General features: G+C 34.8%; 1 protein-coding gene across 2 annotated transcripts in view; it reads right to left on the reverse strand.

Annotated features, from left to right (window-relative positions):
- The window catches only part of TOX (thymocyte selection associated high mobility group box), a 370,502-nt gene that overhangs the window by 46,502 nt on the left and 297,484 nt on the right, over positions 1–26,516 (reverse strand). For both annotated transcript variants that reach the window (XM_001368349.5, XM_056823952.1), the window contains 2 exons: positions 15,227–15,505; positions 86–316 (listed from right to left, as the gene is read on the reverse strand). In XM_001368349.5, the coding sequence (XP_001368386.1) occupies positions 86–316; positions 15,227–15,505 (510 nt within the window). The remainder of the gene's footprint in view (positions 1–85; positions 317–15,226; positions 15,506–26,516) is intronic.

The raw sequence follows: 26,516 nt of genomic DNA on the forward strand, positions 1-26,516 counted from the left end.
CAAAGCACTTAGAAACTATTTCTCTGCAGCTTACCCAATTTCTACAATCAAGTTAACTCCCACTCCCTTTTGTAACACTTCTTACCTGTTTTTGCTCCTCTCCTAAACCATCCCACATCGAGGCCACAATTTTAGAGACTTCACCAAAAGTAGCATTTGGATTTTGGCCTTTGATGGCTGCCTGGGTATCTCGGAAGAATAATGCATAGGCAGACACAGGCTTCTGAGGCTCGTTAGGGTCCTTCTTCTTCTTCTTTTTGGGAGTTTTTGGTTTCTTTCCCATATCAGAAGCAGGCCGTTTCTCCCCGCCATTTATCTGGAATAGGATCATAGTAGAATTACAGAGGGGCCCACTAAAACACAGGCCAAACCAAATTGCTGTTTTTCATTTAGGCTAACAGAAACACACGCACAATCCTAAGTAGCATTTTTATTTGTAGCTTTGGGCTCATATAAAAACTTGATATCTCATGTAAGCTATAACTGTGTCCCTCACAGCTTACATAACAAGTCTTTAAACATAATTTTAAACTATCTTTATAGAATTATTACCCTGTTATATTGACTCAACTATTCCTCTTTTTTTCTTTTTTATGAGTCTGAGAGTAATTATGAAAGTTGCTTAGGGTTTGGGTCAAACACATTTTAATGGCACTGATTTCCACAGATTTCTTCACATTCTGTTAAGTAGATTTACTCCCTTCTTGAGTCAAGATTATCTTAGCTTTTCTGAAATATGGACACTCTCTCAGGTCCCTCCAATTTTCCATAAATGTATGTCTAGGGGAAAAGTACATGTACCAACAGGCTCATCCTGATAACAAAGTCCTCTAAATATAGAGTTGAATGACAATTTGACTTGTGACTTTGTGGTATCTTTGCATAAATGAACCAACAAAAATCTATAAATTTATCTGGATAAAATCCTAACGTGGAAGCTTTCTGAAAAGTTTTAACAGTTTTCAAATCTTCAGAAATAATCTTTATACATTACAGGATTCTCCTCCCATTCCCATACCATCTAATTCTTCCTCAGGATGTAAAAAGAACTGTTTTGAAGAGTATGCCAGCAGAGTGAGAGTTCTGCCAGTTTCTGTGAAGCTGGAAAATATAAGTCCTACTAATGGATTATAGTTTTGTTATCTGTTGATTAGTCTAATTATTTCATTGCTCATATGCTGGCTACTGTGAGATGGGTGTGTATGTGTGTGGGGGTAAGGGATGACAAATCATATCAGGAAAGCACGGAGATAACTTTCACACAAATGTAATCATATATCCTTAAAGTATCTCAACTTTACATTTATAACTACTACATCAGAGACTCAAATAAAAAACAAAATCCTCACTTGTTCACATTAACCAGTGGTGTGGTTTGTCTGAAAGAATGAAAATCCAATAATAAGGTTTTCTTAAATATGTTAAATGGAAGAAATCAACTCGAGAAACAAAGCAATGTTTCATGATAATGATGCAAAACAATTTCCTCAATAACAAAAAGGCTATAGCAAAAATGCTTTAATGAATTATCTGGCTTGAGCTTAATGGAGTTACTAGGATGGATCAAAAGACCATAGATTTAGGACTGACAGAGACCATAGAAATTATCTAGTCTAATCCCCCTTATTAATAGATGAGGAAACTGATGTTCAGTGATGCTAAGTAATTTGCCTGAGATCACATAACTAGAGTCTAACAGTAGAGTCAGGATTCAAACCTGGGACTCTAGATTTGATGCTCTTTTGGATGGGACCTGAGTTTCTGCTTGGTATATAGGGATTTCAATTCAGAATTATATCAAAGATTAGAGAGAAACAGTAGATACTAACTGGATGAGAACTGTGTGTTTAAGGGTAAGTGTGATTTTAAGTGTACTTACTGAGGACTAGATTTATATTATGTAGATAAGTAGAGTTTGCTAATTGGCCAGAATTTCCATTTTGGAACAGGAATTTAATCCTAAAGAGGTTTGGCTGGGACTAATGGGAAAAACTTCAAAGGTGGAGAGGAAGGTGAGAAAAGTACAGGTATAAATAAAATGGAAGATGATGTCTAAGTTCTTCTAAGCATCAACAAAATTGAATTGGGCTCAAAATACATAGTTGGTACTCCCTCTGTTAGCTATATATGGAGTGGTGAAAGCAGCTGTAGCAAATTCTTATATCATAAAGCATTCAGGTTATTCTGTATTCCTAGGTCACGCAAACAGGGAGAGAAGAGAGCTAACAAAGCAAAGAATTTTCACTCTCAAATGACCTTTCGAAGTAAAGAGGCTGGATGGGATAAATCCAAATCTGCTAAATATACAGATCTGGGGGCAGCTGGGTAGCTCAGTGGAATGAGAGTCAGCCCTAGAGACGGGAGGTCCTAGGTTCAAATCTGACCTCAGACACTTTCCAGCTGTGTGACCCTGGACAAGTCACTTAACCCCACTGCCTAGCCCTTACCACTCTTCTGCCTTGGAACCAATACACAGTATTGACTCCAAGACGGAAGGTAGTAAGGGTTAAAAAAAAAAAAAAAATATATATATATATATATATATATATATATATATATATATATATATATATATATATATATGTACAGATCTACTTAATTGACAAAATTGGATAACATACCCAAAGACATCCTTTGGATAGAACTTGAATGAAAAAATGTAAAGTAGCTGGCTTTATCACATACCTATTATTAACAACCACTGGGTCAGAGGACTTGCAGAGTTTCTTTGGTACTCTCATCTCATCATACAAGGGATCTGAAGACTATGGAGTTCATAATGGGTAGCGTATGGAATTCATTATACAGGTAGAATCTCTAACCATTTACGTAAATATGGCCTACATTCTGTAAAAGGAAATTATTCCTAACTAATTTATTATACCAAGTTGAGGGATTAAGGAATCAAGAAATAAGGGGAAAATAGAGGATACAATTTATTCAGACTTTTCAAATACTTAAAAAAAAAACAAACCTTACTGTCTGTCTTAGAATTGATACTAAGTATTGGTTCCAAAGCAAAAGAGTGGTAAGGGTTAGACAGCTGGGGTTTAGTGATTTGCCTGGGGTCATATAATGAAGAAGAGTCTGGGGATAGATCTGAACCCAAGGCGTGGCTCTCTGTTTTCAGGTGTGGCTCTTTATCCACTAAGCTGTTTTAGCTGCCAAACTTCAAAGACTTATTTTTCTTTTTTTCTTTAGAATATTTTTCCGTGGTTACATGATTCATGATTCCCTCCAGTTCATTATTCCTTTCAGCTCAATAATATTCCATCACTATCAGATACCACAATTTATTCAGCCATTTCCCAATTGATGGACACCGCTTCAATTTCCACTTTTTTTGCCATCACAAAGAGCATGGCTATAAAATATTTTTGTACAAGACTTTTTTCTTTTCTCTTCAAAGACTTTTTGATGAGGATTTTCACTAAAGAAAATTAAGAAAAAGACTCATCATGGTGTTTAGTGAATTTCTTTTTCTTTTTTTAGTGGAAAGTAAACTGATCAAGAAACAAGTAAATAGTGCAAAATATTTGCTTTCTATGGTATATAGAAACACTCATAAATGTTTTTATGAATTATATGAAAGAAATATGAAATGAAATCTTTAAAATCTATGAATATTAAATTCTTCTGAATAAGAAAATGTTTGTGATAGAGAACAAACTCTCAGTAGTTGAGTGTTAACATGAATAACAATAGTTACTTTAAATAGTTTAACAATCTCTGGCAACCTCACCTTCTTGTTTAGTCTATTAATCTACATAACAAATTTTGTCTTCATTTATAGTATCTGGAAAACTTCAGCCCAGCTGCTATGTCCATTTTAAATTAATATGTCCCATGTTTGGAATTTGCAATAATTAATTGAGGGAATATTTGCTAACCAAAAATTATGTTGACAATTTGCATAAAATTTTGGGTTTGCTAATTATTCATGAAAGTAAACATTAAAAATTTTCTATATTCAAGGTAACTACAAAACTATAAGTTCCATGAAGACAGGTTACAAAGAAGGGCTTAGACTCAGAAGATAGAATTAAATAGGGGTAAGTGTCAGTATATACAATTGGGTTTAAAAAATTAACTGCACAAGTTTGTGCATGCTTGTGAGGAGTCTAAAATTCATGTGAAAAAGTCTTAGGTCTTTTCATGAAATATAAACCTACCACTACAAAGGAGATAATTCAGTCTTAAACTGAATTAAAATAAACATAGCTTCCTGAATAAGAGAGGTGACAGTCCTTTTCTATTCAGTCTTGATGAGACCATATTTGTTGTCTTGTATTCAGTGCCACAATTTATGAAGCACATGTACAAACTAACATACTTTCAGTCAGTGATCCCAGATAGTGAGAAGATTTGAGACCATACTGTAAAAGAACTGACTGAAGGAAATAGGGACATTAGCCTGGAGAAAAGATTTAATAGCATCATGAAAACTGTCTTTAAATCAAAGTCAATCACTAGCAAGTGGAAGATGAATCAGACTTCTTGGTCTTGTAAACAGAATAGAAATTGAAGAATAGAATACTTTTGCTTGATCTGAGGAATAATAGTTCAGAAAAAGGACTAAACATTATAGGATAGATGACTTAACGAGGTAACCAATTCCTTATCACTGGTGGTCTTTAACTGGAAGTTGGATTAAGATTTGTTTCATCTAATAGAGATGGGACTAAATGATATCAGAAATCACTTCTTGCTCTGTGATGACTCACCCAGTGCCTACCACCAAATTCTTTGTAAATATCTATTTAATTAAGCTGAAAGACTGCATTCTTATTCACTGTAAATTCAATCTCTCCTTGTTCTTTAGGGAGAGACTTAAGTACCGTATACCACATCTATTATGAATGAAGAATGCAGAGCATAAGTTAAAGAGCATGAGCCAACATTAAAGTCTAATTTCCCCCTTTTGTCCAATAGGAAAGATAATGAAGTCTAAAAGAAATGGAACTCACCCAGGAACCAAAATCAGTTCAGGTGTTTGAATACTGAGTTTTCCACAAACTCAGGATGATGGAATGTACAGAGAGTGGACTAGGAAGATAATCTCTTTGTGTCTGAGGGTCCAGTATTGTGAAATGAGAATATTCCACCTCCTTGTGCTTTTTTGTGTCTGATGAGTCTAAATACTAAAGCAGTCTTTAAGGGTGGTGGGGGACAGCTGGACATTTCTTGGCTTTTTTCATATTTTTCTTGCATGGAAGAAAATGCAACAAGGGTCTGCTGCCTTGCAATGTGTTAAATGTCTCAGAATCTGAGAAATTTGCCTGGCCCACTCTGTGGAGTATGATATGTGAAAAATACAGTTAATTGTTATTGTGTCTGCTATTTTGAAAAGGAACATGATTATGAGTGTGCTGACTGTATAAATGAGTTATTAATCATATTTTTAAACAATAATTGGTTTTCTGACCATGCATTATTTGAAATGAACACAATGAGGATGGATACGGTTCTGTCTGAAATGAGCTAAATGGATGCATAAACAGTCAATAACCCATCATTTGAATGGAAACAAGTCTGTGTCTACAATGATGCTCGAGTTTCAAAGCACTAGATCAAATCATCTATTTTCTAATGTTTCCAGGGCTTTAAGATGGGAAATTACAAAGCCAAATTTAAGCTGTGTCATAACAATCTTAAAAATAGAAAGGAAAGCATATAAAGGTGTTTTTTTCTTTTTTCCAAGATGCCAAGTTCCAACAGTTTTAATATACTCCTCTACAATGCTTTTTCAGGGCCTAGAATGACAAGCCAATAGAGAAAAAAAAACAACCTTGTCTAGGAACAACAAAAAATTAATGTTAACAACATGGAAAGTGGTTAGGATGAGACCTTAATTTCGATTCCCCTCAGCCATGGAGATGTCACTATTAATTAAAGCAAAAGGCATAGAAAATTATTTTTACTTATGAATCATGCACACATGCTCACAAACACAAACACACACATTTTTGTAACCTTCTGATAGGCACAGATTTATTCCTCAAAATCCCTAGAGGTGTACTTAGCTCCTAGTAATCCACCTCCTGTCATGGCTTATTGCTTAATTATAGTGATGTATTTAACTTATTTCTCACAAGAAAACAATAATCTTTCACTTTAAAAAAGCATGTGGTAACTGTGTTGCTCAGATAATAGATCTTAAGACTACATCATCTAGGAGTTAAGACTTTCAAGGAAAGCGCCTCACTGATATCTAAATGTCCCTAGAGAAGTTGAAAATGTCTATAAGCATATTTAAAATAAACGGCAGTCGTACTCAAGCCTTTAATGGAGCTAGGAGAGCGGTTTTATGCACACTATCTTGCAGTAATCGCTGTAGTTTAAAATAGATTTTAATCAAGCGCCATCTGCATAATAGGCTGAACAAACAACATCAAACTCTACTTATAAGTCTTATCATATAAAGTAAATATTGTAAAGTCTCCACTGCATAAACAAGACCTGGAACATCAATTTGTAGCAATGGTGTGTCTGTTGGTGAAGGTTTTGCTAATAAATACTTTGGGACTGATGTTTTAAATTGTCTCTTTGCTTCATTATGCCATTCATAAATTGAAAATATTTGCAAATATGTTCAGGTTGGAAGATAAATTTGATTTATCATATTTGAGAACAAATTCAGAGAAGCATGGAAAATCTGGCCACAATCAATGGAATCCAGACAACTCGTGCATTTTTTTTCTTGTAGTCCTATTTATTACTGTAATCACTGAAGAGCTATTGCATACAAAAACATGAATTATACAAAAATGGGCACAAAGTCCAAGACACAGCTTTGTATCTATTAAAAGTTATTAAAATAATTATTAGAAAAGCATCAAGGATTTTATTAAGTAGAATTTAAAAGTAATTTCATGTAATTCGGAGCCTAAATTCTTCAACTGAAGTAGGCATTTGAAGTAACTGCCTGACCAATTTGCATGAAAAATAGGAATTGAGTGGGATGTAGTGGAAAGAGCACAACTGATATGAAGTCAGCAGACTGGGGTTCAATTCCTGCCTCTGGCATTCCCAACCTTTGAAGTCACTTAAATTCCTAATTTTCAGTTTCCTTAAGTATAAAATGAGGGGTAGGTTTTGGTCAGAAAATAAAAAAAAGGTCCCTTTCAGCTCTGAACCTATCATTCCCAAATTTGTTATTTTCACCAAATTCACTAGAATTTCTTGTTCAACCCTTCATTTGCCTATGTAAACAAAAGTTTATTTATTTATTGATTGATTAGCTCCAGGTCTTTTCTGTATAAGAGGAAGCAAAACTATCCAGGGTCAGTTTACCTGAAGACTGTGCAAAGGAGCTTCATTCCTGATGTTTTCACTAATTCAGGAAATGAGAATACACATGGCATTTAGGTCACGTCTAGACAAATAAAGTGCTTGGGAGGAACACAATCCAGAAGAATTTTGTTGTGTGTTTTTGGAAACATTTTCTGATTAACTATTTGTTACCAAGAATTTGGGTAACTAAATTCAAGAAATGTGGGGAAAAAAAGCTTTTCCCCACCAGTTTCTGTTGTAGGCTCAGCCTTAATCTATTGCAGTTGTTTTTTAATTCTTTCCTTCTTTCCTAATAATTAGTACTCCTCCCAATTATTTTACACTTCTTGGGTATATATTTTGCAATTTCTTATCTGTTTATATATCTCCTCTTCCCACCTATCACCTCTATGTAGAATGTAAGCTCCTTAATGGCAGGGTAAGTGTTTCATTTTTTCTTTTTCTTTTGTCCTTGAATCTCTTATACCTAACACAATCCTGTACCCATTTGACATGCTCTCTCTGTTTCTCCACCTTCCTCCCTCTCCCCTTCTTTCTCCACCCACCCTCCTTCCCCCCTTATTTTCTGTCTTAGAATCAAGACAAATATCATTTCCAAGGCAGAAGTATGGTAAGGACTGGGCAATTGGGGTTAAGTGACTTGCCCAAGGTCACACAATCAGAAAGTGTCTGAGGTCAGATTTGAACCTTGCACCTCCCATTTCTGGGCCTGGCTTTTTCTCCATTGAACCACCTAGTCTTCCCCTTGTTCCCACAGCTCCTTTATTTTGTTTATTTTAAAATTTCATTTCATTAGGCTTTTAATAAATGCTTTTTTCAATTACAAAAACTCATTAATGTAATTGCAGAGTCACAAAGAATAAGGCAATAACAAAGATAAACACTTTGCAAAAAGTGAAGAGCAAAAAAGGTCAGAGAAAAGTGACTTCTGTCCTGATATGATTTCATAGAATATTTATATGAATCAGTGTGTGTACATTGATAAAGTTCTCATTTAAGAATGGTCCAACTGTTCTGGAAAGTAATTTAGAACCAGACTCATAAAGTCACTAGTAGAAATATACATCCAAGATATTAAAGAGGTAGAGAGAAATATATTGATGCAAAATATGTATATATCTATATGCATGAATACACATATATCTGCACATTTTGTTATGAAGAATTAGAAATAAAGAGGGGAATATATATAAGTTGAGGAATGACTGAACAGAATATGGCCTACGAATGTAATAGAATATTATGCCATACAAAACTATGAAATACAAAGAAACCTGAGATGACTTGTCATAAACTGATGCAGAGTGAGTTAAGCAAAATAAGGAGAAACATTTATTGCAACAATCATAAAATTATAAAGAAAAAGGACTGAAAAAATGAATGAAGCATATTTGTCACCTCTGGTAGAGAGGTCACATATTTACGAACAGAAGTTATAGCCATACAGTATTAATTTTTCCTTGGCTATAGTTTTGTTCTAAGGCAGGGCTCTAATTGACCAGAATTGAGTATAAGTGGCACATACAAAAAACAAACTAAAGGGAAGGAAAAAAAAAACCCAGCATGAAACATTTTAAAAACAGATAGAGGAGACCAAAGTGGGACTCAGATAAGGGCATAGACAAGAATGACAATGTTGGTAAAACCACATTAAAGTTGAGACAGTAAAAAGAAAAAAAAGAAAAAAAACTAGGTCATGGATTAAGGATTTGACTCACAATTCTCATTGTCAGAACTTCTTTACTCATGGAAATGTTTATGGTTGTTGACAGTTTTCTAGGTTATAACAAAATATATTTTAAAATGATCATGTAAGTTCCTTAAGAGCTGGGTTTATTTTATTTGGGAGCTGGTGGTGTTTGTTTTTGAATCCTAGGACCTAGAGAAGTATCAGGTACGTAGTAAGGGCTTAATACTTAATGCTGGCTTGGTTGATTAAGGCTTGATTAAGGCTGATTTTTTTTTTGGACCCTGTAATTTTTATTTCCATCTTTATGTAAAAAAGAAAAGTTAATACTAATACCTTAGTATACTGGCTAGTGTAACAGGGATTCAGTTTGGAGAAATTTCCCTCCACTGTGAATACAGTCTCAGTATTTTGGTTCCTATTTAGAATAATCCTCTCTTTGAAGGAAAATACTCCAAATACCCACTTCTTCATTACTAAGCTCTCATTGTATATACCTAAAAAATTGGTATAGTTGTCTCCCATGTTAAATAAATTAGAAATATGGGTATAATATGAATTTACTTTTCTAAGTTCATGTTATCACAAAAACATAGATTTAGAGCTGGAAGAGACCTGAGGGATCATCAATTCCAAATCTCTCATTTTATAGATGAGGAAACTGATACATGGAGAGTTCAGCATCATGGTTAGTAAATATGTTCTTTGAATTCAAATATTTTGTGATTCCATGACAACTTTATCCACTACAGTTAAGAGGCACAGTTGGGGGGACAGGATATTGGAGATGATCTGGAAAAGAAGACTGATAAGAAGCAATTAGATAAGAAGGAAGATAACTAGAGAGTCTGGTATCACAGATATCCAAGGAAGAAAAAGAATCTAGGAGAAAAAGTGGTCAATAGTGTGAAAGGCTAGAGATAAGTTAATAAGATTGAGTAAAGACCTGCAAATTTAGCAATTAGGGGATCATTGATACTTTTTGAGAGACCAGTTTTAGTAAAGTGATGAAATCCGAAATCTGATTGCAAAGAGTTGAGAAATGAATGACAGAAGAAGCATAGCAATGAGTATAAATAGCCTTTTCTAGGCATTTGATTGTAAAAAGGAGTGATGGACTGCGAACACCATAAGATCAAGTAAGGTGTTTTTTGTTTTGTTTTTGTTAATAAAGTATGGAGTAGATTTAACCAGGCCCTGAAGATGATAAGGAAGACGTGTTTGGAGCCACTAACAACAACAACAAAAAAACCAGCCAAAAATGAAGATAAAAATGTCTTTGAAATTATAGGAAATGTCAATGGGGAAAAAAAGGATTCAAAATGTCACATAAATAGTATTACTATTTTTTTAAAACTCATATATAGGGAATTATTGAAAGGGAAGTGTTCTAAAGCTACAGAAAGGGAACTTAGAGGTCATTGACTCTAAAAACTGAGACAATAAAGACTTTGACTTCCTAGGACACAGAGCTGGTAAGCACGTGAGACAAGACTGGAAGCCCGACTTTTCTGATTCCAAGTCCACTGTTGTACCTACAATCCCACCAACTCCTCCTCAGACCCCATCTGTCTGTTTGAGTTGTAGATGGGAAGTGCCTTTCAATTTAGAGGAGCATATAGGTGGCTAGCTGATTGAAAGGAAAGCTATAGCTTTAGTGTTTTGTTTTTTTGGGTTTTGTTTGTTTGTTTGTTTATATCTCTAATTTAATTAGTAGAAGGGGTATTCTTGGTAGGAACAGCATCTGCCCTATATGGTATCATTTGAGAGAGAGCTGTCTGAGGCCCTGAGAGGTTAAGTGACTAATATCTGTAGGTGTCAGAGGCAGGAATTGCAAACTAATCTTCCTGGTTCTGAGGCTAGCTCTCTATCCAATATTCTATGCTGCCTTGCTATATATATATATGTATGTGTATATATATATACACACACATAAAGGATAGTTTAGAAAATTCAGATTCCTGTTCTCTGGACATCCATTGAACAAGTTCCTTTGTGTAAATGATAAAGCTCTATGAAAGCCTAGAAACACAAGGATTTTGAAAGATCTTTAACCTGGCAATTGATAAAAGGAAATACACTGCCAAAAGAATAGGCTTCCGATGCCAGCAATTTTTCAGTTTCCTAAAACATTATTTGCATTATGAGAACTGAATTATATGTTTTTAAAAATAAGCATCTAGCACATGGTCTTAGTTTTGTTCAGTCCATATGCTTTTCTGTAATGGTGCCTAGAAATATATCTAGTTTATGACCTAAGCAACTGAGACAGCTTCATAACAATCAGAAAGGTGTGTTAGGCACTATAATGGAAGGTGATATTTATTTTACTTACACTGTGCCCATTTTGCTACAACAATTCCTTTTAATCTTTAAAAATGGACTTCTTGTACATAATTATCCACGAAGATTATCTGAGGCCAGTGGGCCTTTCAAAAGAAATCCTTTTCTTAAAATGTAGAACTTCTCAAGGGGAAGAAAAATTACTTTGAGGAAAGGCAAGGTTTATAGCATTGGGGTCTCTCTTCAATATTCTTGGTGGCCAAGTTCTAACTGGTGGATTAAATTACATCTTTAACTAAAGTGGCTATAATACAGTAACATATATCAATCTCAAGTCAGCTAATAAAGGAAGAATTCTGGTTTGACCAGAAGAAAGCTTATATGTTTTCTGCAGAACCTTGGGCTGGTGAATTTTAAGCAGGGAAAGGAGGTGAACAACTATGTACAATTGGGGCAAAAGCATAAATTTAATTGAGAATAGAAACATGAGTCAGAAAACTACATAGGTTTGACAGACATGTGGCAATGCCAGTGGAGAAAAAGATATGCAAATGCATTTTTATATTAGTAGAAGAATAGACAAATATGGTAGTAAAAATGTTTTTCAGATTTTATGAATTTTATAAATATTTACAGTTCTAGAAAAAGTGAAGGTAAGGATTAAAAACCTAAAAGAAATATGTACGTTGGTCTTTAAGGAGGTAATTGTTATCATATTGTAATATGATACTTTTTTTCCTTGTGAATGTTTTATTTATTCAATTTTTTGTTTAGTTCCATTACTTTCATGTATAACCTAACTCTTATCTCTTTTCCTTTTATCCCCTGGGCCCAGATCAGAACCCTTCCTTGTGCCAAATATGCACAGATGAGCAAAGGTAAGACCAATACTTTTTTCAGTGAAGCTAATTTGTAAGGGGATGTGAATTATCCATGGGGAATCGGCTCTTTGACATAATTAAGGAAAAAAACAAACAAGGATACTTTTGAGTTTCATTTGGGCTTACATGCACATTTGTTGGAGAGATGCCTCAGATTTTTCCACATTGTTTAATAAACTTATTTAGGGTGCTAAATCCATAATTTAAGACTTTGCATTGTCTATATCCCCAAATAGAAGATTATCTGATTTGCGGATTATACATTTGGCTCCTCCATTCTAATATATATCCTATCTTACTGACAAAAGGGAAGAAATCAGAAATTATAAAAATGGAATTTTCTTTTTATACATGATTGTATACTTATGGTTATATTACAAAGCCCTATATTCTAAAGTTTTTAATACTTTATATTAATCTCTACTTACTTTTATCTCTACTTGAACAGCAAAACAATTGGAGAACTGTCAAAGAAACTGTACCATGGGTATCAAAATGCCAATCATTCAAAAAAGCATTCATTAAGTGCATGTCCCTAGAGAAGCTGGAAATGTCTATAAACATATAGGCCTATTCTCACTGAATGTCATTTAATGGTTTCATGAAAACACAATGTCAAGTAGAATGATTTTATAGCAGCATTTGGAAACTTTGTGATAGGTCTTGGTAATAGTATACTGGTGAAGGCACTGAGAAATGAGGTTGGTTTGAAACACATTTTATAGGGTAATTGTCTGCGATATGGAATAAAGGAACACACCATAATGTTGACTATTGCTAGCATATTGTCTCTGATTTCTGGAAGAAATCTGGATGAAAGTGAAAATGTTATTCTTACTCTAAAAAAAAGACAGTAGAATTTTTAAATTTTAGGACTGTGAGCTTGACTTCAATTTCGGGAGAATACTAGAATATCCAAAAATAAGCAATAAGAGATGGTTAGGGAATATTTTAGAAAAAGAAGCTGTGATCAGAAGGAGCTAGCATGGCTTCACCAAGAACCATCTTAATTTCTTTAGAGAAAAGGGTTCAAGAGAAAAAGGTCAGAGGTATTCTATAATTCAATTATATTCCTATCAATTAAATGAGTATTTAATGGATAATCCAGATTGACTTGCTTGTAAGCTACTGGAGGGGGAAGGGAAGAAGGGAGGGAGACAATATGGATCACATATCTTTGGAAAACATGTGGAAATTTGTTATTAAAATAAAAAAATTAAATAAGTATTTATTAATCCAACATAAGAATGCATACAAAGATAACAAGAAAATTGTCCTTGCTCTCAGGGAATCTGCATTTTACTGAAGGAAACAATAGGCATGTAGATATGTAAACAAAATATGCACAAAGTAAATCCACAATGATTACCTGGGGACAGAAAAAGGAGGAATATCTAGGGGGATCAAGTAAGGCTTCATATAGAAAGAAAAAGTTAGGCTGAGCCAGGGATTTCAAGAGGCAGAAATGAGTAAGTACATTTCTATCAGAAGGGTTAGCCTGTAGAGAATGGAGACCAGGTGTGGAACATAATATGTGTGAGGGGAAATAATATGAAATAATACAAAGATAGGTCAGAAGAGGACTTTGAAGGGCTTAAGACATAATTAATGAATATTTTTTACTAAGAATATGATTAAGTCCCTCATGTGGTTTTTGATGGAGAGATATGGGATAGATGACAGTGGACCATTAGATGTTTCCAGATTGTTTGAATTGCTATGTAAAGACTGGTCATTAATATTCCAGTATCAACATGTAAGAAGATTCTAGTTAAATGTCCTTTGGAGCTTGTTTCCTGCTATGCTTTTTAAAAAACAAATTTATCAATGACTAAAAACAATGGCATGCTTTTCAAAGCTTCTCATGATACAAAACTGGGATAGTGAACACACAAAGTCAGACTTCCCTTCCTAGTTAGAAAGCTAGGCCAAAAATAACAAGATGTAATTTATAGTTTTATATTTCAAAGACACTATCAACTTCAAAAGCACAAGATAAATAGTTTGTCTACAAGAGTTTTGGGACTTTTAGTGGTCTATAAGCTAAAGAAGAGGCAACAGATGAAATCAATATGGCAATACAAAAAGCTAATGTGGTTTTGGGTTGCATTAAGAGAAGCACAGAATCCATAGGGAGGTGAGAATTCTTTTATATTCTGCCCTAGTCGTACTACAAGTTGAATATTATGTAAAATTCTGGGAATCACATTTTGAGAAGGGTATTGATAAGGTAGGATTTCTAAGGGAGGACAACCAGGATGGTAAAGGGCCCCGAGATTATGCTATATGAGAATGGTCTTAAGGAAGCCAATATTTGGCCTTGAGAAGAGAAAACTTGAGGAGTAGCATATGATTACAATGTTGGAGTATTTGAGAGGTTGTCATGTGGAAGAGGGATTAAATGCATTCGACTTGGCCCCAGAGAGATCTAGAAACCATAAGTGGAAGATGCTAGAGATATATTTTTGCCTTTGTCAGGAAATGATTCTGAGCAGTGAGAGCTATGGAAAGGTGAAATCAGTTGCCTTGAAAAATAGTAGATTCTGGAGGGCCTCTTGTTGGGTATGTTTTGGATGGGATTTCTTATTTAAGTAAGGATTGCCTTAGATGATTTCTGCAGTCTCTTTCATATTCTGTGATTGATTCCAGCCATAAAATTCTATATTCACTTGGTAAGCATTCTTATATTATAATTCTTATATTATAATAAAGATTATAATATCTTTAGAAAATAAAGACATATATTCTTGTGTTTTTTTAAAAAGTTGATTCCTAAAAAGGTAACCTTTCATTATTCTTTTGCAAATCTTAGACTATGTACAGAATTTATTTTAGCTTTAAAACCTCTGTACTTTTTATTGCTGTTATCATCATTGTTGTTAATTGTTTTCTTTTAAAGGATGAATGGGAGACTGCAAAAAAGTTTTGGGGAAGCAAACTGTTTAGTCATTTCAGTATGTGCTTTCTCATGCAACTTGCTGTGTCCCCCACTTATATTCCCAACTTTTGCCTACCCCAGTTTAGTGATACTTATAAATGACTTATCTTATTCAGCAGCTCCTAAGAAATAACCTCATCATACCTTAGCTGTATCATCCCCTTCATCTTCATGGACTGAGCTGGATGGTGAAGGAGTTGCAGACTTGCTTCCAGGTGGAGATGGTGAGTTATGGGGAACATTGTTTCCCGCCATATTCAAACCGAGCTGTGCACTGAGCTGTGATTGATTAATGGTAGTCAGCTGACCATGCTGCATCATTCCTGGCTGCCTAATATCTGCAGGCTGAACCCTTGGTCTCATGGCTGCCATCTGAGGGTGAGAACTATATTGAGCTCCTTCTGTATTCCGTATATCTTGCATCTATAAAAGGAAAATTGGAAAGGAATAATTTTCCACAAACATGTTGCTAGCAAAAAGTGTTTTGCTTTCTTTAGGCTGCAGGATACCCTGCTAATCTATACATTATTTCTAGAATAAAAAAATCCCGAGAGTTTAAATCAGCAAAATGGTTTTGTTAAGTAACAACCAAAAAGAAAAAGGCATTTCATAAGTGAACAGTTACATTCTGCTACTCATGATCTAATTAATTAAATTTTATATTCTTTCCATGTTAATGAAATGTAGGCACATATCACCAATAGTGTTGCATGGTGTATGTTTCAAAATATTGATGCTTATGAGAGCTCTTGAAAAAATTAAACAATTATTACCGATTACAGCAGACACATCTATTCATTAAATTCTGTTTATCATTCCTAGCTCATTTCAGAAAGAATTTAGAGGACTCCTGAATGAATACAATATAGTCCTTGGTTGAATCCTATATAGGCTAGAACTGGCTCATATGACATAATAACTTCTAGATTCATAACACTTACGGCCTCAGGTTGACTGATTGATTAATTGACTATTGAAGTGATTGGACTGAATAGTCATATTTGAAAGTAAAGCTTTAAAGTTACAAGGTCACCATATTAATCCATTGTGCTATCTGGGTCACTGCTTTTTAGCATTAATGAGACCCACTCTTTTAATTCAAGCAATGAATTCAGACTCTGCAAGGATTAGAATTAAAAGCATTGGAGGATGAAGCTCTTAACTTATCCAGAGGTCAGATATACCAGTACAGGAGGGGGGGACAGAGGATTTCACTTACTGTTCCTCCAGCATTCTCAAATTCTCTGTAATGGAGAACATTTTGAAATGCTGATAGAGGCGACTCAGTTTCTCTTACTAGTATGGTTTTAATCTCATGTATAAGGGGAAAGAGACTAAAAGGGTAAGGAAGAGAGCAAGGAGAAAGGGCAAAGATGGATAGGAAGAGGTTTGAAGGTTAAAAATGACTTTGGCGAATTGAAAAATGAAATTGATATAGTTATAAAATTCTACATGGTGAGTTTGAATTTGACAGTAATTATGAGTCTATAAATGCTACTCTATCAGGAAAACATGGTGAAGTATAATTAACTGAACATAACTGCATGCATTTTGACTATAGCCTTTTTATCCATACTATTTAGGTTATTTCACTGAACTGGTTAGGTCTATTTTAACCCGTAGAAGGAAGCTCAGGCTATCTGCTGTTACTGTCAATTTAGAGTTAAACTCTTCACCATGAGGTTTCTGGTCAGTGTGATTGATTCCATCAAACTTCTCTTACCTAACTTACCATCCTGGCTGCCTACCTAGCTCAAATCCGGTTATACTTGTTTTCTTCTTTGCTGTGTATTCTTCCCTGTCCCCCTCTCTTCTCCTTTTCAGTCTCTCTTTCTGTCTCTAGGCTTTATGGGAAGTGCTTTCTAAGCATGAATCAACTTTCTCCCATAATCCAAGCATCCTTTTAACATGTGTCACAGAGAACCACTCTTCTGTGAAGTATTCTCTTATTACAAATGAGCTTTTATTTCTTATTAAAATTGTTTTATTATTATTATTATTATTATTATTAAGGATCACATCAGTTCATCTTCACTTAACAGAACATGGATCCATTATATATGTATACACATGCAGATAGACAATATCTAGATATGTGCATTTGTATGAATATGGGTTAGACCTAGAGAGAGAGGGGGGTGAGGCAGGGAGGGGGGGAGAAAGAGAGATAGAGAGAGACAGACAGACAGAGAGAGAGACAGAGCCAAAGACAGAGAGACACACACAAAGAGATAGAGTGAGAGAGACAGAAAGGGAAAAAGAGAGAGACAGAGAGAGAGTGTTTGTGCTGGTATGCAGCAAAGTGGATAGAGGCTGGACCTGAATTTAAATCAGGTCTCAGATATTTACTAGCTGTGTGACCCTGGCTAAGTCCCTTAACCTCTATTTCCCTGGCAGGCAGCTACATGGCTCAGTGGATAGAGATCTGGATCTGGAGTCAGGAAGACCTAAGTACAAATCTAGTCTCAGACTCTTATTGGCTGTGTGACCCTGGGCAAGTCACTTAATCCTGATTACCTATCCCTGCCTTAGTAAATGTTTTTGACTGACTGTCTACAGTCACATGGCCAGCATGTGTTAGTGTGTATTTGAAGGAGGACTTTCTGAATCAGATCTTCATGGCTTTGAGATCAGTACCATGTTACCATTATATATATATATATATATATATATATGCATATATATATATATATGCATGTATTTGTATTTATATTAAACGTATACTTCACTAGACTTCTGATTTTGTTACTCCTGACCAGGAACCTTCTTTACCACTGCAGACCTATGCCTACTCCTCTGCCTAGCCTTGGACGACTGTCGACTTCCCTAAAGTAGCAAGTACTGGGGTATTCAGTTAAGTAACTCATCTCCACAATATTCTAAGCCTGGAAATGATAGAAGAATTGTTGATCTGCCCCGGTGAGATCACAGGTTCAAACAGATACCTATATCTATCTACATATGCACATGGATGCACACATTTCCATACTGGGGTGTCCCTATACTAATGGAAGCCACGTGTCATTAAAAAAATCCCCATGCATGTATATGCCCACAAACAGACATAGCTACAGGTACAAATCCATTCTTTGGGGGCTGGGGAGGGAGGGACTGGCCATTTGAATCACTGGCTAAAGAGAACTCACAGAGGAAACTGCCAGAAGTTTCTATAAGGCAGATCAGCAAATTCTGCTATTTAGTCTTTGGAGTGCTGCCAGGGGAGTGAGAGGTCACAGAGCTAGTATGTGCCTGTAAGAATAAGTGAGTGCGGGTCTTCTGGACTCTTGGAAAAAAGATGAAAGTCTTGGATGAAAGAATGTCAATGGATTCTACATCTCCCTTTTGCTTTGTCTTTTTTTTCCTCCTCAAAAATGCAAATCATATCATGCAAATCCCTTGTTCATGGAGTTTTATGAGGGTCCCTATTGCCTTTGAATTAAAATACAATTCCTTTGGCATTTACAGATTTTCATAGTCTGAATCCAGTCTTCTTTTCTATAATTCCAAGTTCTAGGCAAATTAGTCTACTTGCTAATCTCCATGCATTGAATTCTATGCCTTTTTACACCACATGTAGAATGCTCTTCCTTCTCCCCTCTGCTTTTGGAAGCCATTTTTCAATGCTCCACTCAAGGGGTGCCACTTTTGTGGGGATTTAATTGATCCTCACAGTATAACTTTGATTGCTATTTGAGGGCAGACACTGCCTCATTTTTGTATCCCCAATGTTTAGGATAGCTTCTGGCATAAAGAAAGTACTTAATACATGCTTGTTGAAAGTAAAAGCCTATTGATTGGCAATGGCTAAAGACAATATGGTATCAGAATGTACTAGAATATTACATTACCAGAAGAAAAGTTTAATATGAAAAATTTAGAAAAGCATGGGAAGACTTATATGAACTAATGCAGAATGAAGTAAGCAGACCCCAGAAAACAATATACACAGTAACTACAATAATATAAATGGAAAAAATTACATGAAAGGGAAAAAAATGAAGTTGAATTTCAAATGCCAAAGCTGGCTCTGGAGAACACATGAGAAAATATATTTTTCTTGTAGAAATGGTACAGTGTGGAACATTACATAAACTGTCAGATTTGTTTAATGTGCTGATCAGTTTTGTTGTATTGATTTTTTCAATTATTTTTTTCTCATAAAGAATGGCTCACCCACTGGAAGGAAAGATATAATTTTGAAAATGAAGATGATATGAAAATAGAAGTCATCAATAAAATATTTTAAAATGCTTGTTGATTTGTAGAATTGAGTTAAGTTGATCAGGCATTTCGGAAACATCTTGCATTTTCAGAAGGCTGCATTCTTTCACTCCACTGAAAAGAACAGAGTTCTGGAGTTCTAAAAAGGGAAAGAACTGTATGTGTAGTTATGGATGAGGTCAGTGCAGTAATCAAGGATGAGGTGCTCTTTAAAAACTTTGATCTTTAGTCTAATAAGCCAGATGTCAGGCCCTGTAAACAGTGGCAAATTAAAGCAACAAATCAAGGAGTATTTTAAATATGTGTGCAGGGTGCAAAGTTTATATTAGTACATATATCAATGAATTCAGACATGCTGAGGGTGGGTTATTGCCATCAGTGATAGACTCTTCAGATTATGAAATTGTGTATAGGTTTACATAGTCTTTTCTTCAGAAATCATATTATCATGTATGTAAGCACACAGAGGGGAGTGTATGTGCATGTATATGCACAGTGCAATTCCAAACCAATCACTAGCTAATAATTGGGAAATTCATTAATGCAAGTTCTGCTTACATTTATAGTCTGAAAGCAATCATTTGCTACCTTGGAGAGTATATCTTAAAGCTTGACAATTTGTCATCATCATGAGACGTTGACTAAATGAAGGTACTTTCGGTAAAATACAAATAGTATAAAAGGAACCATGTTATATTTTACTGACAGCTACCACTCATTTAATGGCCATAACATTCAATTTAAAACACACAAATGATTATCTTTCATAAGGCATTACTACTATACTCCCTCTTAAGCTGTCTTGTATATTCACATTTATTCACTTTCCATTTATGCTATATATAAATAATATACATAAATAGTAGTAATAATAACAATAGATGGTGATGATGATAACAGATATTTATATAGTGCCTACTCTGTGCAGGCTCTCTGCTAAGTGCTTTACAAATATTACTTAAATTGATCCTCACAACTCTGCAAGATAGGTGTTATCAACACCCTCATTTTACAGATGAGGAAATAGAAGCAACAAACAGGTTAAGTTACATGTCCATGATGACACAGCTAGTGCCTGAGTTCGTATTTGAATCTAGGTCTTCCTGACTCAGGACCAGCATATTCGCAAGTAGGGAGTATTTTATTCTTTGTAGAAGTATCCTCAGCATTTAGCATAGGGCCTGCCACATAGAAGGTATATATTAAATGCATGGTGATAGATGACTGAAATAAATGCTTTAAGACAGCTATTATATACTCCCAAAGTCTTCTCTAAGCCAAATGTCTCCAGTTCCTTCAATTGATCTTCCTGTTATATGAACCTGAAGCCATTCTCTGGCACTTATCAAATTAATCAATAGTCTTTTTTATAATGTGACTTCTATAACCAAGCAAAAACCCCCTCCATATTTGATCTAATAAAGACAGATGACAGTGAGGTAAAATCTCCCTGAATGTGGACACTGTATTATTTAATGCAGCCTAAAATTGCATTAATATTTTTAGCCTCCATATATTACACTGTTGACTCATATTAACCTTGTAGTTTATTGAAATTAACAGAACTTTTTGATGAACTCTTTTTATCCAAGAACTTCTAATCTTGTAAATATAAGGTAATTTTTCAAAGAGAATGCTATCTAGATCATCTAAATCACTGGTAAAAATGTGAAAGCACCAAGCCAAGCCCAAATTACTGAGGCCAACCATGAGACTTCCTTACCAATTGAACCATTAGTGATTATTTTTTGAGTCTAGTCATTCAACAAGTTACATACCCAATTAATTAGACCACTATCTAGTTCATATCTCTCCATCTTGTCTACAAAAATAAAATGAGAAACTATCAAGTGTTTTGCTAAACATAGGTAAATTATAATCATATCATTTTTAGAATTACTAGTTTAGTCAGTCTGTTTAGAGAGAAGAAATAATCTTAATTTGGCATGATATGTTTCTGGTAAAGCTATATTCACTTTTTGTGATCAATACTTCTTTTTCTAGAAGGCCCTAAACGTCCCACATTTTGAATGCTTTTTTCCCTTTCTAGGAATCAAAATTAAGCTTGTTGGACTATTTTTAGAAGATTTAAGCCTCTTACAAATTAGATTAAAATTTTCCCAACTATAGTTCTATGATACCTTTGCCATTTAAAATGATCTTCCAAAGATCACTGTTGATATGAGGTTATTAAAAGTTTTTATGCACCAAATCCTTTGATTACAGAACCATAAATTACTTCTGGACATAGCATTCATTATACATACTTACTTTCATATTTTGTATATGTCTGTTAAAAACCAAAATTGGTTGACGAGTTCTTAGTGCATTCACAATGGACTTTTTAGACAACCCCTCTTTCTTTAAGATTTTGGGCATTTCTATAGAATTATTCTTTCTATACTCTAGCTACAGCTACTCTCTATGGTTTCAAATCTTAGAGAAGTATATTGGCCCGGAGAAAGGTGTAGCTTCTCATATGAGAGTTGAGAGGTGACTAAAAGCTAGAACTTTCAAAGAATGCTAAAATATATAAAAGTCCAAATGAGTCACAAATTTGTTCTAAAGAAGAAACTTTCAACGGCTGCAAGTTTTAGAAAATTGTATGCACTAACTTTTTCTGCTTCATCATTTCTCTATGTTTTTGTCTTTGTAAAATGCTCAGAAAAAAAAAAATCTTGGTCTTATGTTCTATTTAGTGTTTGGAGACTCTATTACCTTGAAAGATTTCTAAGGGGAAAATGAGTAAAATATTGGGTAAGATTGATAAAGTTTCCTGTGGTGCTATTTCCTTTTTGAACAGTTAATCCTAAGCCTAGCTTTTGATACCCTGTGAATAATGTGGAACTTTACTACATGATTGGCTGTCAGACATGATGCATACCTGGAATGAAATAGAGTTAATGGAGTGTTTTCCCTATTTTGGTATGTTGGGTCAATCTGTGCTTTTGAGGGAATAAATCTTGATATTGTTATAATAATGTCCCTCTTTTGCCTTTCATAGTGAATTTCTATAACCAGGGTTGGCAAACAGTAGAAATTTTATAAATACATTATAAATCTATTATTTAATGCATAAAAATCTGTCTCTCCCTGTATTTGGGGTCCAGTGCCAAAGATGAAGAGGCCTGATCCTAATATGTAACACTGATATATGCAAGTAATTTTATAATTCTCTTGGCTAAAAGCCTTCATCTTATTTTTATGTTTATGTTGTATTTGAATGTCTCAATCTTTCCCTCCATTTGGGGAAGAGAAATGAGGCTTTTTGTAGGTAACGCTGATATGTATTGTTTAATAAATTAATATGCTCAAAAGCTTGATCCTTTGTTTCCTCAGTTATTTTATTTTTCACCTGTCACAAATAGATTGACTGACCAACATATTGAATACAGAATCCACAAAGGCAAGAGACCTATATTGTTCTTATTATAATGTTAGCAAATAGCTGCTTCAGTACCCCTTAGAAAAGAGTAACTAACTACCACTAATTACTTGACTCTTCTAGTCCTCCAAGGTGATGATTCATCCAGCATCCACAGATCCACATCATCATTCCCTCTTTCATCTGATTATGTCTAGCTCCATCCTCCTCAGAAAAAGTCCCATATTTGTTATTTAACAGATAACATCACTATCTCATATGGGCATCTCTTGAGCCCCTTTAATCCTCTTTTTTTTTTTTAAAGAGAGTAAGACTAGCCTGAACTTTGAACACAGATAACAGTAACTTCAGTGTGGCAGAAATACAAACATGGCAAACTCTGTGCAGCCTACTGAAAAATTATCCTTAGGTTCCATACTTGCAAGAAGTTAGAACCTCAGTGCATCCTTTTCTACTCTGTCAATCTTGTTGTAGCTTTCTTAGATAACTATAATTCATTCCTTTTAATTGGTTGCCTGATTTTCATCTGCTTCTGTCATGTAGCTTTAAGATAGATAGCACAACAGATAGAGATATATTCTATTTGGCAGGTAGAATAAGTAACTTATTCCATTAGGATTATTTCATTTGATTTTACATATGCAGAAACTCAAATGTCTTGTTCTGTGTTTTATTCCTTTGTCTTTATAACTCTTGAAAGCCAATTTCTGCTACCTTTTATGTCTCAAGGTATCTTGTACGTAGACTATTGTCTTATTTGTGTTTTTTTCACAAATGTAAGAAATTTTATAATTCTCTTGGCTAAAAGCCTTCATCTTATTTTTATATTTATGTTGTATTGGAATGTCTCAATCTTTCCCTCCATTTGGGGAAGAGAAATGAGGCTTTTTGTAGGCAAGATATCTCCATGCTTCCTTAGAGTCCAAACTGTGATTTCTACAAATTCATTTTTGTTATTTTATTGTCTTATTTTCTGTTTTACTGTGTTTCTCACTTAAGCATATGCTTTCTTTTCCTCCAATTCTGAAGAAAAAAAAGAAATGCAGTACTATTCTAATAAATATGCATAACCAAACAAAAAAAAATCACATTTCCAGGTCTAAAAATGTTTCATTTGGTATCCTAAATGTACCAGCTATCTGTAAGGATAAATAATCTTTATTCTCAGTAGAATCTAGCATAAATTGTCATTAGTCCTTTGGAATTATGGTCATTGTACTGTGAATTTTAGATTTACTCCACCCTGCTTAGTCTTTAGAATTTTAGCAACCAGGAATGTATACACCCCCACTTAAGGATTAAGTGTGAGAGAGGAAGACCTATGGCCAGCATGTGCTAGCAAGTGACAAATCAGAAACAACTGACTGACCCGCTGGGCTGTCCTAAGCCATGTTTAAGACACCATTGGTACATGTGAGACACAAGAAGTGATGTAAAGAACTGCCTATATAATTCACAACACTTCCTGTGAGGGTTCTCTTGGTGGCATTGGGAGCTTTTGGTGGTGTTTGGTGTGCTTGCAAGCTCTGGCAGACTTGGCATTGGAATTTACTGGGAGGAGCTCTGTAATGTGGTCTAGGTGAGGTGGTTTCCCTAAATTGAACTTGGTGAGTGAGAAGGCTGACTCCCCTTTTCCTTGATCTTCTGAAGGCACTATCCTCCAAGGAGGCCCCTCATCTTGGAGGAGGCCTCACAGCTGGAAGCCGAGCTAGATTCAATCTTTTGAAAAGGCCCCTTGGCTGAGGCATCTGAACTCTCCTTGGCTTAGGCGAGGCCGGAGCAGATCTTCTACCCTTTCCCTCTTCTCCTTCTTCTTAATTTCTTCCTTCTATTGTAAATAAACACCATAAAATCCCATACTGACTTGAGTATTTCATTGGGATTGAATTTAAATCCCTGGTGACCACTAATATAATATATTCATTCTCAACCCCTAAATTTACCCTTAACAAGTACTGAGTAGACTTTAAACTCTTTCAAGATTGTTTATCTCTACAATGTTGTTACGGTATATTCTGCATTAGTTCATTCAAGTCTTCCCCAGGATTCTCTAAAAATGTCCCTTTCTGCATTCCTAATGCAATGTAAAATTATATTTACAGTCATATACCATCTTATTATACATAATTACTTATGTTTATGTATCAAATTATATTTATATACCATAATCTGGCCATTTTTTGAGCAACAGACATCCCTTTCTACAAATTCTAATACGGAATAATACAGTGATTGGTAAGAATATCTGAGGATAAGAAGGATCTATGATTTTTTTTATGTATAAGAGACTTTGAGTTTGGGAACTCCTTTTCACATAGCAAATTGCGACCCATTTATGACTTTGTAAAAAAAAATATCCTAGGGAGCTGCCTAAGGTGACCAGAAGTTATGTGTGCACAGATTCAAGACTTGAACCCAGGTCAAGATTCAACATGTAGCACTGAATCCAGTACAGAAGATGAAGATGAAGATTTAGTACTCTGAAATCTTCCACACTGGTAAAAAGAAGTAAGTTCAGGTGAAACTAGTTAATCAAACTGCAGGATGCAGAACCTAGTTTAGGTTCTTCTCATGACCTAATAAGTAAGCATTTCTTGGATATCCCTACATATGTCTTTTCTCCAAACTCAAATAGTTCTACTGTTAAGAGGAGCTCAAAATTGAGAGATGATAAACACTGGGCAAATAGAGACATACCTTTTGTACACATTTCATTGAGTGGTTGTTTTGTTTTCAGTTTTCACTGAATTTTCAACATTTTAATAGTTGGTGAGAAATTCACTTTTTATTTAAAATACAAATGTTACTAGGTTGGGTTTGCTTTTCTGAAAAAAAGTATTATTTGGGAACTTATTTGGGAGTAAGCATTGCCTATTTTAATTTATGGGGGGGAAATCTATGGAATCAAAATTGTTGCATTATGTTGTATAACTACAATGTGCTGAATAAACTGATTTGTGCACATGGAAAGGACCATGGTGAGTAAAGAGCTAAGTTTTAGTGTTATTTTTTTAACTGCATGTTTTTAAAAATCTTTAGTGATTTTGTGTTTCCTTCTTTCTTTCAAATATCAGCATCCCTCCCAATCCAACATATGAGCCTTGAAAGCTATCATTATCTCTGCCGCTAGCAGACAATCTATATCAAAACAGTTGTACACATAAAACTCTAACTACTTCTTGGCTGTATCTCTTCTGATCCAGCTGTTTCACTGAATAGCAGTTGGTGAATGGAGAGCTGGAACATGGGTAGCCCCGAGGCCTTATTTGCTAATGTTACTCACCAGCTGCTGCTTTATGTGGTGTTAGCAGGCAAGGCCTGGAAGTATGCCAGTTGCAGCAAAAACAAGAGAAAGTGAGGAATCTCTGAAGCCCTTCCATTTACCCCTGTCTGTCATCGTTTGACACTGAACATTGTTGAGTGCTATCCCCAGGGCTACTGCGGGACCCTGTTGGAGTTAAACGGTGGAGGGAGCTTATCCTAGCCCCTTCTGAACATGCTCTTGAATGTATGTCTCGCCTATCATCTAAGGGGGACTTCTTGATCCCTGCTATTGGTAGTCTTTTCAGCTTCGCATGATAAATTAGGTTGGAAAGGCAAAACAATTTCATTTTACAGAGAAATAATGCTCTCTGAATATCTATGAGAAGAATGTAAATGTTGATTTATAAAAAATACTCAAATCGATTATATATTTTTGTCAGTGAAATAAATTAATATATAAGTGTATATCACATTCAGTGATAGAATAATCAAATTTTATTATTTTCCAAAATTCATTCTAAAAATACTTGCTAATTTTTTGTTCAAACTAGAGAAAAGTCTTCA

Source organism: Monodelphis domestica, chromosome 3 (assembly GCF_027887165.1).
Source record: "Monodelphis domestica isolate mMonDom1 chromosome 3, mMonDom1.pri, whole genome shotgun sequence".
Lineage (NCBI taxonomy): Eukaryota > Metazoa > Chordata > Mammalia > Didelphimorphia > Didelphidae > Monodelphis > Monodelphis domestica.